General features: G+C 38.8%; 1 protein-coding gene across 6 annotated transcripts in view; it reads left to right on the plus strand.

The window, feature by feature from the left end:
* Positions 1-17612, plus strand: part of MAGI2 (membrane associated guanylate kinase, WW and PDZ domain containing 2) — a 761916-nt gene that overhangs the window by 589058 nt on the left and 155246 nt on the right. For 5 of the 6 annotated variants that reach the window (XM_080391915.1, XM_080391910.1, XM_080391911.1 and 2 more), the window contains exons 7-9: positions 7664-7721; positions 15186-15307; positions 16763-16945. In XM_080391915.1, coding sequence (XP_080248041.1) covers positions 7664-7721; positions 15186-15307; positions 16763-16945 — 363 coding nt within the window. Of the gene's footprint in view, positions 1-7663; positions 7722-15185; positions 15308-15934; positions 16061-16762; positions 16946-17612 lie in introns of all 6 variants that reach the window. The other variant, XM_080391914.1, reaches the window with a different exon arrangement.

Raw genomic sequence — 17612 nt, forward strand, 5'->3', positions numbered from 1 at the left:
AGAAAAGCCTGACTGCATGAGATCAGGCAGTTATTAGATAGAAAACACTGGTTTGTAACGAGGCTGAATTGATACAGTCAGTAATGAGGTACAAGCACTGAAAGATTTGAACATCCAAAAGATCAAAAAGAATGCTTCTTTTCAGTCTGTTTTCTTCAAAGTCTAAAGAATATAGCATAAAAAAGCTGTGTTAATAAAATCAGTTTCAAAGGCAGAATCTTCCCCATTAGAGTTGTACGTGGAGTGCAGCAGATCTGCTGAACTTCCAGAATACAAATTGATAATGCAGCACGCGGTTGATGTACTTGGGGCTCCTTTTCTGCTGGTAAAACGGGTGTGCTAGTGACAGTCCCTTTTGTGTGCATGGCTGATCTCTGAACCAGCAGTGCCATCGCAGCTCCTCGGCATGCATGTGAGTAACGGCCGGGGTTGAGCTGAGTTCTCTGCACCGAGATTTGTCCTGAAGTGACTTTACTCCTAGCAGCGCCCGCATTAGCTAGTTTAAAGCTGGGAGCTGTGAGGATAGGAGTTTCAGTGACTCTGTTGAGATGTACCCGTTGTTGTATTAAAACTGAGATAACATGTAATTAACACAGCATTCAGAAATTATCCCAAACTATTCTTGGAAGTTAAGGCGCAGAGCTGTTTAATAATTCCATGGAAGCCTGGATACATTCATATCCAGTCTCCTGGGCAAGAACTTACAGCTAAAAAAGATTTTTCACTGTTTCTTAGCAGCCTCTATTTCCCCAGCAAAACGCTAGTCACTTCGCTGGGAACTGTGAGATCAACAAGGAGCTGATTTAAGCTTCTCTCTCCACAAACATTCTGTAATACAAACCAAGTACCCAGCACAAATAACACAGGAGTAAGGACAGAGAACAAGACAAAGGGATAACATGGTCTGATGAAAAAATCTAAAGTTTTAATAATAAATATTTTTCAGTGACTTTCTGCTTTCCTTCGATCTATTATTTCTAAATGTGGAAAACAGAATTTTTTAGTTTGTTTGGAATCTTTTAACAGAAACCCTAAGGTTTCTCTCTGAAAGGTCCATGGAGAGTAGTCTGACCATCTTAAGCTATTGTCCACTAAACTTAAGAATTGAATTCTTTATTTCAAGGCTTTATTAAGGAAACCATCTCAGGTACTGTCTACAATAACCTAACTAAATTATTAACACATAAGGTCTTTTTTTCCCCTAATTTCTTTTCAATTGCATTTCTTTTGTTTTTATTTGAATAGCTGACAAGCCCCTTATGAACTTGGTTTTGCTAGTTTAAACTCACTACTTCAGTTGGTACTTTTTCACTGTATTAATGCAATTCTTGATTAGACATTACACAGTTCTGCATGTCAGAGGGATCAACTCTACTTCATGTTAAGAATATCCCTACTGTTGGCAATATTTCACTTGGTAACAGTGCTGGGAGAAAATATTATTGAATTGATAGTAATACATAGTAATCTGCATTCTGCACAATTAAGGATGTAGCATGTCACAATAAGCTGCACAGAAGGAAGAAGATGCATTTATCAGATGTGAATGTTACTTAGACATTTGTTTCCATTGTGCAAGAAGAAATTATGCATAATGTCATTTTATTCATGGGAATAAATTGCACATGAATGGTGTGTCATTATAGAAAGAATATAAACAGTCATGTCTTTGTGAATTTTGCTGGTATGAGAATGGCAGTTGGAGAACATGAGTGTAACTGAAATTGAGCTTAGGTGACTTGGCTTGAGTTGGTATGTTCCGTAAGTTTTCCAGGTCTTCCATGACAGGAAGAGTGAATTTGTTTTTGCTGTGGAGGTGGAGTTGTCCATCCTGCCTTTGTTGTTATTTCACTGAGTTCAACTTCCATGTTTTTTATCTAATTTATTTTCTCCCACAGCTTTTGATTTGTATGCTTGCATAGAGAAGTCCATGTTAGTACTTGCATTTTCCAGCTCAGGCAGTGACGTTTTAAACATGGCTCAATGGAAGAACCTGTTGAGGTAGTATGAAGGATTTTACCATAGCATATACATGTTGATTTTTTGTTGTTGTTTTTTGGAACTCCCAGATGGTGTGCAGATAGGTGACCTAGCAGAATTCACACAGATATGGAGATAGTAGGTTAAATACTGATTTTCGGTTAGCAATATTATCCTCTCTTTCCTTATGGCACGCTGTAACAGAAGGATTCAGGAGCAGCAGCACAGCTACTATATCTCTTTCATGTATCATCAGCTGGGCAGTGTGGATGTGCACTAACGAAACCATTCAAACTGGACATCTCTAGCCCCCTGCTCCTGCGGGAGCAGCATAGCATGCCTTGAGCAGCATCCGCTCCCCGGTAATCTGTGTGCTGTGCCTTAGGGTATTGCAGGCAAGTTTTTTTTGTAAACTATGCAATGAAGAACACTGCTTTAGACTTACAGATAAATGTTTGCAAAGACCGTATCTCTGAAAGAAACTGGAGGAGTGTGCAGCTGCATTGGACTGTGGAGCTGCATGGTATTTTGTAACTTTTAACCCAGCTCTTTTGATACCTACCCTCTGTAGTAAGTAACTGACTTGAAAAGGTAAAACTGGATTTGAAACAGGGAGTAAGAAAAGGGGAGAGAGAAAGCAAGAGATAAAACACAGGTTGTTGAGTGGAAAGATACAATAGTTTTTGGAAAAAGTCTCATATATAGGTTAGAAAAGGCTTCCTGACCTGTGGCTGGGTGTTAACAAGACAGGTGAACCAAACTCACAGTGACTTCCACAGCTTCCACATCCTTATTGACAACACCTTCAGCAGGCACTGTATTTTCTTTTTCTCTCTTATACTATATTCTTTTGTACTATACAAATATTTTGATTGCAGCCAATTAAAAAAATGTGCCCTCGTCTGTCTTTCCAGTCTGTCAGTAGGGTAATGACACAATGCTAGTTGTCCTGAAACCTTTGGAGGTTTTTATGACTCTCTTTAACACATTTAGTACTTCATAAACTTCAGAAAAAGTAATCTTCAGTATTGGTAATATGCTTTTTCATCTTGGAACATTGAGATCCAAAACATACTCTTTTCCTCCATCCCCAGAGAAGGTTAAGTGGCACCATCAAAAATCATTGTGAAACACAACAGCTTTCAGAAGGCAGAAGAAGAGCATCTGGATGATTAGCATAAGCAGGCTGTGATGGGGAAGCACTACCATTGATTGTTGAAGTGACCTGCTTGAATTCATATTAGTCTGTCTTTTTTTCATTCTTTCTTTCCTTCTTTATTTCTTTGAAAATATAAAGGCTTTTGTTACCATTGGTCATTTAATTTTTAGAAATGCAGCTCCTTCTGCATCTGAAATCTTACCCAGATTCATGCTGAGCAAAGTGTCTTAGTATCAGCTGTTCCTTTTTGATCTTTTTTTTATTTTGCATGACTGCTGCAGTGTTACCTAGATGCTGCTTCTGTGGTAAGGAATAAAGCATGACGTGAAAACCGGAGCGTATAAACATACTATGCAGATCTTTCAGCACCTTTCCGTCCACTCATGCTATCAGCATTGCCAACTGCTGCACAAACTATTGCTGATTTTTAAATGGTGATTTTACAAATGTTCCTGAACAGGCCCTCCACTGGATGAAAGGAGATCTGTGGGAATGCAGTGTAAGATTTTGGAGACTGAAAATAAATTGTAGATTTATGGGGGTTTTCCTTCTATAGAAAGAAAGATTTCTTTCTATAGGGAAAGCCTCCTGGAGTCAACAGAATGAAAGGCATGAATGATAGCAGTGTTGAGCTCATGAAAATGAAGACTTCATATAGCATAGTAACCATGAAACAATTGGTTGCAGAAATTAGACATGAACTAGCATGCTAGTGCTACCAAATGAATATCAGAGAACGCTATAATTTATAGCCCCTTCCCATTTCAAATCAAGGTGTCCAACAGTAATCTTCACAAGTGTTTTATAACAATTCTCTTTTATAAATGTTTACAGTTCACTCTCATCCCTAATGATCATCCCTGGGTACAATGAAATGAAAAAGAGAAGCTGTAATGCCCTCACCCCTAATTTGGTAAATGCTTAGCTTCCTGTTTTATGAAGCACTAAAGTATTTCTGTCCTGTAATCTTTCATTTCAATAGTGCAAAATGGAATAGATATTTAGTGTAATGAAAAATAATCACAGTGCTCCTGAAAGCAAATGTAGCACAAGATTCTTCTAACAGAAGCTCTGTAGTAAACTACGCTCCACTAACCTTATCTGCCGTACTTGGTGGGCGAGGGGCTTGACTTTGTGCTCTGGCAATTCCATTTTACTGGTCAACACAGAATTTTAATTAAACATAGCTTACATGCTGCATCTCAAATGGGAAAATGAAATTAGAGCATTGCCTTACATAGAGTTTATATCTATTATGGTACAGGAAGGTAATTTTTTATTTCCTTTCTTCTGAACACATGACTGTTTTATGGTGTTAGATAATCAGAGGTTCAATCCATGCATTTAAAAATGAGTTCTCCGTAATATGTGAAATTAGCTAAGTGTTTACAGACTTTTACACTACAAAGTGGGATTTGCCATTTACCTTCTCAATAGTTTGCCAGTTCATAAATACAGTTATATATGATTACTTTAGGAAAAATAGGCCAATAGGGTAATAGTAAATCCTCAGATTATTTCAGATTTTCATAAATACATGAAATAAAAAATGTCCTCTGCACCTATATATTTTAAAGTGTATATATTTGTAGAAAAATACCAACTTCTAACTTTGGGCAAAAGCTCTACTTTCTTTTTTTTAATTTCATAGTTGTAAAAAACTCCATCTACTAATACACTTTGGGAAAGGGATCTACGCATATATCTCTCTGTGTGGCGTATGCATGCATGTGTGTTTGTGAGTATTTTTATGTACAGATTGGACCAGTACTTGCCTCACTTTTCTCTAAGGAAATGTAATTTTAGATGGCCAGATACGAAAGCAACAGTAAGTTAATTAGGGGAAGAAAACCTTGTAAGGTTACATGAAAATAAGTTGTATCTATAGTATTTAAATTGGTACTTTGTATTCATTCTGTGTCATAGGGTTAAGTAAAAACATAATTTTCTGATAGCAAATGACTGCCTTTATCTTGCATGCATTGGGAATGAAACTTACTGTAGGGGCAGTACAGAATTTGCGTATCAGTTGCTTTCTTTTTGAATATTTATGGATTACATTACGTAGTCTTGTCTCAGGATATACAGGACTTTATGGGAACCGTTGCAGGGTCAGTTACCCACAGATTTTACCCAAGTTCTGAGCAGGTCTGAAAAGAGCAACACCAGAGCTTTGTAATGCTTGGTGACTTGACAATGAGCCAGTGACAACTGCCATTGCACAAAGCAGGCCAGTAGCCTCCTGGGCTGCAGCTGGCAAGTATTGCCAGCAGATCAAGGGAGATGATCCATCTCCTCTACTCGGCACTGGTGAGACACAGCTGGAGTTCCGGATCCAGTTTTGGGCTACCAAGTACAAGAGAGACATGTGCATACAGGAGAGAGTTCAGCAAAGGGCCACTACGATGATTAAGGGACTGGAGCATCTCTCCTATAAGGAAAGGCTGAGAGAGCTGGGACTCTTTGGCCTGGAGAAGAGAATCCTCAAAGGAGATTTTATCAGTCTAAATACATACATGAAGGGAGGTGCAAGGAAGATGGAAACAGGCTCTTTGCAGTGGTGTCCAGTGACAGGACAAGAGGTAAAGGGTACAAACTGAAATACGGGAAATTCTGAAAAAAAAACCCTTCTTCACTTGTAAGTGATCAAACACTTGAAGAAGTTGCCCAGAGAGGTTGTGGAGTTGTGATTGTGGAGTCTCCATCCTTGGAGACATTAAAGAGCTGGCTGGAGATGGTCCTGAGCAGCCTGGTCTAGGTGACCCAGCTTTGAGCAGAGGGGTTGGGTGAGATAATCTCCAAAAGTTCCTTCTAACCTCAACCATTCTGTGATTCTGTGACCTGCTTAAATACCTTATGCTGCATTTATTGCTACGAAGTGACAATAACAAAATAGCCCTGACAAAAGCAGTTTGGAGTCTGGACCTGTGAAGATTTCAATGCTAACAATATTTTAAGAATAAGAGGAAGAATTGAGTATCAACATTAAGGAAGTCCTTGAGCTTTTTGTTACAAAAAAAGTAACGGGGAGCTCCTCATCTGCCAGTCTCTGGCAGAGGGTTATATCTTCCATTGCAGTATCGGAATAGGCTGAGCAGGAACATTCTTCGAGGTCAGTGTTACATGAAGACCACAGCAGTCTTAAGGCAGAGATAAAACAATTTCTTAAGATTGTTTTTTAAGTCTTTAATCTCCCTATTTCCAGTCAGGCTTTACTTTCCTATTTGCCTTTTAGAGCACATCAATAACTGTCTATTCACATTGTCACTGAAAGAAAAAAAAAAAAAAAAAAAAGGCTCAAATCATCCAGGAGTATCCAGGAGTACTTCTTTATGGCCAGTTTAATGACTGTGTTCAGTATGCACTACATCAGTTCTGCTCTGTCTAGTTTGGTACTCATTGTCTCCCAAAAGTTACTTGAAAAGTGCAACTGAGTTTAAAAAGGACAAAAAATCTGAGATACGGAATTCCAGAATCAAATTTCCTTACAGCATCTCAATACCACTCTCCATATATTGTGCCATAGTCTAACGGCACAGAAATCAATATCTGTGTGTGATGGGAATGCCCATCCTTTTGTGAGTCTCCTCCATCAAAGTCATCACATCTGGCACTAAGGTTTTTACTCTCTTTGTGTCGACTGAGATACTTGTCACATCTGTCTGGTGCCTTTTAAATACAAGATGAAGTTCTGTTGGCAGTATAAAAATTTTTTAAGCATTCAGTGTGAGTGATAATAAAATATGTATGGATGTATATGAATATATATATGACAGTTTGGTTGTACATGAAAGATTGATTTCTGAGTGCATTAAATTAATCCAGTTAAAATTTTAATTGTTAATAGCAGAATGTTTTAGGGATCTCTATTTCTGCAAAATATCATTAGTTTTATGGCCAGAAGATGCTGTAATATCTTATTTTGGTTTGTACTGCCATGTACTACTTTGTACTTTGATGTCCCTGATGTCTAACTAAGCTTTGGAACAGGATGCCTTTGGAGGCTGTGGAATTGCCATCATAGTAAGATGAATAGTACAAACTTCTCAGGAGCATTTAGGTATACTTACTGTACTTACATGGCAGAAAGCAAACTCTTTTTGTTCCGTCTAGAACAACTTTTCCAGCATTCCTAGCAAAGAAAGAAGCTCAAAAAGCAAATTACTTTTTTTTGTGTGTGTGTACCTATTTGGGAAAACAGAATGCTCTCACTTCCTCCAGTGGTGATGTCATACAAGATGTGCTGCAGTTGTTGGCTGGTACAGCTGTTGGAACAATAGAGTAGTTCAATGAAAATGTGTTTTTCTAGAAACTGAGATCTGTGTTTGCATGCAGTTTTCACATTAATACTACTTGTGGCTTCCATGGGGTGTGTTCAAGATTTGGCATTTGCTTTGATCACTGTATCTGATTTCACTATCAAGTTAATGTCCCTCAACACCAGCAAAGAGCCACAATTTTGTTATTAGAAGTCTTAGTGTTCTGTACTGTATTTACTGAGAGAGACAACTCTTTGTTTTTCAGAGCTTCCATATGGCTGGGAGAAAATTGATGATCCCATTTATGGCACTTATTATGTTGAGTAAGTTCCCAAGTTCAATATTAAGTTGCTGTTAATATGTCATAACCTAATATTAATATCCTCTGCAGTGCTTAGCCTGGCAAGGCATGGGTACAATTACTTGACATGTTAAACTGAGGGTATACAAGGAATTCTCAGTCATCAATACAGCTAATGTGTCCAAATACATTCAATGGGTCTCAGACCAGTGACTCAGGCATTCAGTCATTCTCTTCCTTCAGGATCTGATTTCAAGGTATCATTCCAGCTGATACTTGTACAAAGATCATATTCATTAAATAAATGTTGTAATTTTTATGTAAGCTTTGGATATCCACAAGGTAGAGATCTTGATAATCAATGAATAGGGAAAAACATAATCATTTTAGCTCTGTTAAGATCCTTTTCTGAGTAGTCCTTCCTGCTGCAAATCAGATGTTTATACTGTTTGTACCAGAAGGGAGGTTATTTATACGATGCATATAAAATTTCAGCAACGTGGTGTTTTATTTTGTACTTAAAAGTGCAGCTGAAAATAAAAGAATATAAATTTCTATTTTCGTAGCACAATCCTTGCTTTCATTTTTTCAGATTTTATTTTAGTCATGAAACAAGAAAAAACTTCTTGTTCCTCTGTGCAAAGGGCAACAGAAAGCTTTCGTTTGAAGTAATAGGTAGAACCTGTTCTGGCCAGTTCCTGCATAAAATAAGTAAATCACAGAGAATGTTACCTGGTTTTTAGCTCAATACAGTGAATGAGACTTAGGCAAAGTGAATCTAAATTCAACATTGTGATACCTCTTTGGAGTGGTCAGTTCTGATTGTGGCTTTCTCCACAAAGTATATAGCAGAGGAGGCAGAAAGCCTCTCCCCATCACTGTGCAGACAGTGCTTGAAAATTTCAGAAAGATCTACCTACTAGTTTCTTTTATTAAATAAGAGAGATCTTTAGAGAAGGTGGCTCCTTACCTAAAATCTCTGCTTGAAATCCTGGCACTTAAGCAGTACATTTATTCTAGTTGTTTCATGCAAACCAGAAAAATTTTTGTTTGTGTGTCACATTATTCCCTTGGTGCCTCAAATCCATACCAGCACGTTGACTGCAGGGTCACTCTAGGCAGATGCTGAGGCTGCCGCTTTTCCAGACCTCAGGATGTGCTGTGGCTAATGTGCACAGGGTAGAGCTGGACAGGGGGATCAAAAAACAACCTCATTTCTGGAGGGTTAGAAGATGGAAGATGCCCCTTTCTTTACTGCTTATAACAGCAGAAGCAGCTTGTGGATGCCCGTGCACCTTCTCTAGCCCTCCTACAAAGCAAACAAACAAATGAAAACAGTGTTTGGCCATAGCCCTGCTGACTCCTTCTGTCGCATTCTCCAAATGCAGGAGCACCAGCTCTGCTTCCTTGTCCCCGGCTTGCTCCCTGACCTCAGCTGAAAGAGCCGACAGCCCCATCTGCTTTGCCTCTCAGCCCAAATCAGCTTAGTCAGTCCAGATTCCAGCAAAAAGATAAGTTTTTGAAGTCTCTATGTAATGACATTAAATTGCCCTCTCTCTTTATGCCTGAGTTCTTTTATGATGTCCCCAAGTAGCGAGGGGCTGGAGTCCTTGTATCTCTCTTTACTTAACCCTCCCTGAGTATGTGTACACAAGCAAATATGCCCCAGTGGTTTTTAAGAGTATTTTGGCGAGTAACAGGTGTCGTGCAATTTCTGTGCATTAATCTCTTACTGAGACCCTGCTTGGTTGCTAGCGCAGCCCAAGGCGTTCTGGCACCAGTGAGGCTCACACTTCACTGCGGAGGCAGAAACAGGACGAGTATTTATCTCCATTTCATGTCCAACGCAGGTAAACAGACGCAAGGCACCAGGCCCAGATGTTATTATGCAATTACATACTTTAAGGCTGTTAGTGCCAAATTTATTAATCCTACCACAGATAAGATTTGTGGAAAGATATATCAAACCTACTGCAGGCTCAGAGGTTTTTAGAAGTGGAATGGATGTAAACAGGATGGCATTAAAACTGCAGCCGTGCTAAGTTCATGAGGAGTTTTATGTTCAGTAAAATGTAGCTGTACTTTAATTTGCTGTCTGAGCTCAATAAGTTTGAAACAAAAATTGTGTTCCATTTTTCATGCTAAAATGTGGCAGGCATGCCTCCTTTATTACCAGTATTCAAGAGATGAGTTCAATTTTAACTAGTTAAAATCAGATTACAATAAACTCTCTTAATTATGTCATAAATGTGAGTAAATCATGAAAAGTTAGGTTATGAACTTTCATGCGTTCCAGTCCAGTCCAACTTTACATGCAGACCTTTAAAACTGCCAATGAAAGAAGGGCTGTTGCTCTGCTCAGTGAAATATTTGTACCCCGTGGGAAGTTTGTAAGGGTGAGCAAACTGTAGTTTACCTTACAAGGTATTACAGCCATGTAATCTGAGACCAGAGGCAAAGCTAAAAAAAAAAACCAAAGAAAAACCTCAAAGGCCTTACTGGCAAAGTTACTAAAGACTATTCACATATTTGCAAATTCTGATAAAAAATAAGGTCTGCAGTAAAACTTCCTCTCTTATTCATGCATGAATGTAGGTGTGAGTCATTATTAAAATTTTCATTTGTGTTGTTATGCAGGTCTAGGCTTTATATGTAAGGTGTAGACATTTGACATAAATGAGAAGTGTTTGCTATAAGTGGGTTAAGTGTTATGCAATTTTCTCTTAATTTATAAACTAAGAACCAGCAGCACTTAGCTGTGCAGGGCTATGGAAAGAATGTAGTTGTTAGAGTGCACTGGGTCTTGCAGCATTCTAATTGCCAAAAGATTATTTCCCCTTTTAAGAATGATTAACTACAACACAGAGCTCTAATTTCCAGACATGGTCTCCTTAATAGAACAGCTAAATTAGCCATACAGGTATGTATTCTGGAAGAAATATACCTCCTTGACTTACAATTTCTGACAACACTGTTACTACTCGAATAGAAAAACTTATTTCAGGTCTTTTTGTCATTATAAAGATTTAGTAACTGAAAAATGTGAATGTAAACAGGAGTTAGGCACTAACAAGTTATGCATCAGAATGTCTGTCTTATAGGCATCCTGATCCTCAGAGTTACTTTGTTGGGTTATAGGCAACAATTTCAAAAGTTAGGGTCACAAACTATCAGAAAACCCTATATGTTAAAGTAGCTAAGAAAAGGAGATAGGGTAAACTCCTTCTGCTGATGCACATACTTAGACGTGCTACCCTTTTGGCAGGGCTCGGTATCTTGGCCATCAACTAAAATTTGCATACTAGGTTTTACTACCCATAAACCTGTGAAGAATGAGTTTTGGTTGTCTTAAGCACATCTAACATGAAACTCCATCACAGAAACACCTTAGCCTGGCTCCTGTTCACTGATGAGATGGCAGAATGGTGCCTCTGTTTCATAGGCTGGCTGGTGGTGACAGTACCTGCTCATAACACAAGAGTCAGTATTTCAACTTCACAGCTAAATGCAGCCCCAAATCAAATCCTACCACTGAGGGGTTGTCCCCAGGTAGCATACAGTGAGCTCATGGGACAGCAACAAGCACCAACTACCCTTTCTTCTCTGCAGAGGGAAATTCAGGTTCATAGGACTATAAAGCAAACAAAAGGCAGTGTGATTTTTCTGTACAGCCACAATGACACTAGGAGAAATTATTTGGATTTTCCTCTTTGGACTAGGTTTTTGTATTTAATATGTATTGTATAAAATAAAGGAAGAAAAGTGAAGATAGAAATGCTCACTGAATTAGATACTATGTCCAATGAGCAATACATTTTTGGATCACATCCAAAATCTATTTTAACCGCCAAAGCACTTATTTGTAACCATCTCTAAAACTCGCATTTGGCTTGTCTTATTAAGACTTAGGTCAGTAATATCTATTTTGTATGCAGCTGAAGTAGCTAGATGAAAGGCTAGAATGTCCTTTCAAGGGAACTACTTAGCTTAATAACTTCTTTCTCAGGTAAACTCACCAGTAGCAATTTTTCTGATTTAGCCGTGAAGCTGTATAGCACTTAAAACTGCATGAAAGGGAGGTGTTTCATGTCTCATCAGTCTAGGAATATAAATCCGGTGTTACTGACTGATAAAAATGACTGATTATCAGTATAATTCTCTTTTCTTTGACTCCACTTGAACACAGTATTTAATGCAGTTTGAATTTGTTGGAATTCTCACATTGTGCTTTTGAGACTGCACACTACCTTAAAACATTCAGAATATGGGAATAAATTTGAGCTAAGAATTATTAAGGTTGCAGCAACAACTTGAGGTGCTTCAAGTATCTCTGCTAGTCTTTCTGTCTGATCTGCTAGGAGAAAAAGGTAATTTTCAAGATAACCATTACTGAAGGCATTTCTGTGTAAATGGACTAAACCACAACTTCAACTGCCTAGAAACTGTGGAGAGACAGTGGATAACTGATTCTAGATGTAATGTCAATAACCCAGGAACTGATGTTCCTTAAGCCATGGACACATCCTATATTAGCTAAAATCCCATCTTTTTTTATATCACAGAACCACGTATAAGTTTTAACTTAGGTCTGCAAGAGGTCTGCTGCAGCACTGAGATGTGCCCTGCAATTACAGCATGACACTGAGTGTAGTTCAAGGTCCTAAATGTGTGATCCTGGAATCCGTTACATCTGTGTAATATGGCACAAAAGCTATGGGAAACCCATGCCCTTCTGGAAGGGCAGCTGGAGACCAGGGCACGATACTTCAGAGCCTCTAAAATAAGACACGATTCCTATTTTGAAGCAACTAACCCAACCCACTGTGTAGCAACCCTGTTTTTAACATTATCAAATACTAACATAAAACAAGTTAGATATTTTACAGCATATCTTGCTTTTGAAAGCTGTTTCATAATTTCACACTTCTGCTTGTAAGAAGCCTACAGATATCAAGTCTGAAATCCTGGTGTCTTTAATACATTCTAGCATTTATTTTCAAATGTATTCAAAGAATGCAATTAAATATCAGAATTAATTCTGCTTGAATAAAAAGCTGACACTCCTTTGGTCTTCTCTCATAGAAGACTCTTTCTTTCACCCATCTTCCTGTAAAACCTTTTCTATGGATTCATTTTATTTGGTCATGTGTGATCAGAACTTTATGTAGTATTTCACATGATGTTTCATCTGCCTTGTGTAATGGCAAAAGTAGTATTTCCTTTACACTATTGAAATACATGACATGACAGCTGGTAGCATGAAAATTACCTTTTTCCTGCTTATGTTAGTAGTTCATAATGACCCTATTAATGCGTGTAAGTCTTGTCTTTCTCCATTTTTAACTGGTGAAGTTTGTCTCCCTTCCGTCATGGACCTGTTGGAATGAGTCCAGAGGAGGACCATAAATATGATCAGAGGGCTGAAGCACCTCTCCTATGGAGACAGGCTGAGAGAGTTGGGGTTGTTCAGCCTGGAGAAGGTTCTGGGGTGACCTCAGAGGAACCTTTCAGTACCTGAAGAGGGCTTATAAGGTGAGGACAGGCTTTTTAGGGCCTGTAGTGATAGGAGAAGGGGTAATGGTTTTAAACTGAAAAAAACATAGATTTAGATTAGATACAAGGAAGACATTCTTTACTGTGAGGGTGGTGAGGCACTGGCAACAGGTTGCCCAGAGAAGCTTTCGATGCCCCATCCCTGGAAGCGTTCAAGGACAGGTTGGATGGGGTTTTGAGCAACCTGGTCTAGTGGCAGGGGAGTTGGAACTAGATGAGCTTTAAGGTCCCTTCCAACCCAAACCACTCTGTGATTCTATGATTCCATCATAGGTTTCCAGGTTTGCAATATACTAAGGTGCTGAAGACTCTGACAACTACAGCATGGTCTAACTAGAAAGCAAAAGTCTAGGAAAGGAAAGCCTACAATCTTAAACAGCCTGTCTTAAGGAAAGAAACAAAAGGGACTTTCTTTGTCTGCAACATAGATTAAAATTTACAAGAAAACTATTAATCAAAATTTTGGAGTACAAGAGCAAGTTAGCAGCCACTTGAATGAGTTATAGCCATATTAACAAAGTAGCAGCTCCAGGATCTATCACATTTACTTCATTTCATTAAATCAAATACTCTTTCACATGACTGGAAATCTTTTAATTTCATTAGCTCTGGCCGCTAAATCCTGGTTTTCCTGGTATATTGCACTCCTATAGGACTTGCTGCCTTTCCTCTACCTCACTTCTTAATGGCAATTCCACTTACTTACTTTGAAGCAGTGGTAGAATCTGAATCCCAAGGGACCTGAAAAGTGCTTAATGTGGCATAAAAGGTCATTTAAATATAAACTGAAGGTGTTCAACCCTTTTTAGGATCTCATAGTTTCAGAAGTTCCCAGGTCACCTGTTCATGGACTTAAAGCCTAAGATTGGGATTGGATTTTCAGAACTCAATACATAGTAGCTCAGTGAGAACAAATAACGAGTGACATGTCTGAAAACCTGCTCTTCTGTACATACGTATTTATTTCCCCAGAACAATGCTTGCAGCACAAGCCTTTTTTCTCCCTTGTGATCCTACCATGATCCTAGCTTGTGGAGTTGTTTAATACAGCCTACTAAATTGTTTTGCCTTCTTCAGGAAATAATGTGAAACATCTCACAGGACAGGATTGTAGGATTACTCATTGATTGATAAAATGTATGCTTTAAATTAAAGAATTAAATTCAAGGATATGATAAGAGTGTGTAGTTAAGATTGTTGTTCTAAACACAATACAGAAAATTAGTGGTGTCATGATGGAGATGTGCTTACTGACCTGTTGTGGGAAATGTAAAACATCATGGAAAAAAGTGTACATTAACTTTTCTTATATTTCATATATTTATCTACGCAGTTCTGATCTACCATCAGACTTAGTTTCTGCAACATCCAATTTTTCTGTATAGCTGAGCAGATACATACCATAGAATTAAAAAGAAATCATCTTCAGTTTATTTCCTGTGTTACATTTATTTCTAAGCTGTGATCATAAAAGCACTCTGTATTCTAGGGTTTACCTTTTCTGTAAGTGATGAAGTAATTTCACTTACAACTAATCGATAATAATACACAAAACTGGTTCAGATCCTTTGAATCATGCACAGAACAATGCTTGTGCAAAAAACATGAAAAATTGTAATTATAGATGCTTCAGCAGTACTGCTGTTTAATATGTAGTCCCGTAGATCAAAACCATTTGTCTGTAGCAGAGTTCAGCATATTGAAATGACAGAACACTTTTCAGTGCTGTTCATTATGCAGTGCGCTGGATCATGCATTTCCCAGCCCCAACAGAATTGGGTGGTGTGTAAGGGACACGCTCAGGCTCATTGGGGATTCATAACGGTTTCACTCTCTAACCACACACACCTAAGTCACATACAGCATCCTACTGTGAAAATGATCATTTTCCCCAACTGAACCCAGTTTTTAATCAAAACCAAATTTTTTCCAGCCACATAAATAGAAGAACACAATTTGAAAACCCTGTCCTAGAAGCAAAAAGGAAGCTACAGCAGCATAACATGCCCAACGCAGAACTTGGAACAAAGCCTATGCAGGCCCAAGGTTTCCGAGGTACAGTACCGTGTCACCTATCTTAGTTAAGATGAAAGATCCTGCTCTCCTGTTGATGTGACAATGATTTTGTCGTAGTCTGATTAAAGAGTAGTGTTGCCAATGCTCACAGTGTTATCACCTGTCTCCTAGCATTTTTCTCCCCTAAATATGTGAGTTCCCAGAGTTGCGGGACTCGTGAGCCACCTAAAATACTTTAACCTTCAGAGGCACAGAGAAGAGACAGAAAAGTTGACCCTAGTCTTTCCTAAAAGCTGAGAAACAGTAAGCGCAATAAGAGCCCCAAAGTAATTTTCTAAATAAAATCATAAATTCTATTTTTGGGAATGTACAACTCTCTTTTGAGCACCCGAGGTTGGCAACACTGAAATAATTAATTGTACTTTCTCTAAATTACCGTTAACGGATGTTTGGTATGTTTCTAAGCTAGCTCATCTAGCAAGCATCAATTAAGTTAAAAGCCTCAAGCACTGTGTTATAGGAGTTCACAAGAATGCAGCCTCTTGGTAACGTAAAAATTAATGCGCTTAAAATGAGCTGTATAAGCAGCAAACAGTATTGGTAGAGACAAACTTTAACATAAGGTTATACCCAGAGAATGAGGCTTGTTCTCCTTTGTAACAGTAGAAAGCTCCTCATCAACCTTACCTAGACCTAAATTTGCCCACCTGCACCCTGCTCCCAAGAGGTCCCGCAGCGCGAATGACCTGTCCCAGTGCCAGTGCGACCTCGCCGGGACGCGCAGGCTGCACGGTATGTCCTGCGCTGCCGGCCAGCCCAGCCCCGCCGCTGCGGGCGTAGCAAGAGCAGTCGGAGTCACAACCTTCGCACCTTCCTCCCACCCTTCCTCACCAAGCACAGCATGGACGAGAGGCATGGGGAGCCCCCGCCACGCACACTGCACACCCAGGCACGCGGAGAGGGGACACGGCGCTTGCACAGCGGTTGTGTGTGTCACTTGTTGGATGCCAAAACCCCACGTGTTTGGAGAGAAAAACTCACCTAATATTTAGACTGCTTGTTAACAAATGGAATAAGATATTCCAGGGATATTTTCCTTATTGCAATTGCGAGGGAAATTACGGAGAATGTATTACTTGGTAATCAAAGCTGGATTTAAAGGTTAGGAAAGAAGTTTTAAAATTACCTCACAGATCATTTTACGGTTGTAATTATTTTAGATACACGAGATCCACTTCTAAATGTATTTCTAATATGAAAGAATATTTATAACTGTGTACTTACGGCTGATCTGCCATAGATAAGAAATACATTTTAAGCTTTGTATTAATACAAGGACTCACAAATATTTTTTTCCTGGAATGCCTGCACTCTTTATTTCCTTGGTTTTCATATGCTGTCACCTGCTGTCAGCCAGTAACCTTATCTGCTGTCCCCCCTGTGTTGTGACTAGATCAGAACTTTTGTCTTTCTTGTTTGTGTTGACTGATGTAGAAAAACCACTCTTCACCCGTGATGCATCACAGCTGAAGGGGACTTTCCTCAGCACAACTCTTAAGAAAAGCAACATGGGTTTTGGATTTACCATCATTGGTGGGGATGAGCCGGATGAATTTCTTCAGGTGAAGAGTGTAATTCCTGATGGGCCTGCAGCACAAGATGGGAAAATGGAAACAGGTAATTAAGATGATTCCTCTGTCTTTTTATCTGAGGTGTAGAGTGAGACATAGATTTCTGAGTCTCACTCTTTCTGTGAATGTGTACATTGTTCCATACAACTTTCTGTGTTAATGTGTAAACAGCTGCTCTGTAAGAAAATATAAGCTTCTGAGATAAAACTTGCTTCTAATTTTCCTTACTAATAATGCCAAGTAGCTAATTTTTCCCATTTCACAATATTTTAAGAAAGAAAAGATCTCTGCATTCTTTCCATAAAGATGGGATCTGGTGTTCCTTGGTTTACAGGCAGTTTACTCAAGGGCAGTCTGTGCCTGGAAAGACAAGAGACAGGCAGAGAGCGCACAGATTACTAAATGCAAATTTATTTCTTTAGAAAGGATGTTTTTGCAGAATAATCAAAGCCAAATCTGATCCAACATTGTTCTCATTGGAACCATCAAAGCAAAAGTTTTCAGTGTGGCATATGGACCATAGGCATCTGTGAAACCTAACTAAATCAAACTTCCTCTGAAGAGATTTAAAGCTGCTCTCATGATCTGGACTGTCACTGGAAATATTTTCATATCCACAGACTGATAAAGATTGCAAACCACTGTCTTAAGGGTTTGCAGGGTCATGTCAGGTCTATGTATGGATGAAATATTTTTGGAGAAAGATGAACTCA

This window comes from Falco punctatus, assembly GCF_963210335.1.
Source record: "Falco punctatus genome assembly, chromosome: 6".
In the NCBI taxonomy this organism is placed as follows: Eukaryota; Metazoa; Chordata; class Aves; order Falconiformes; family Falconidae; genus Falco; species Falco punctatus.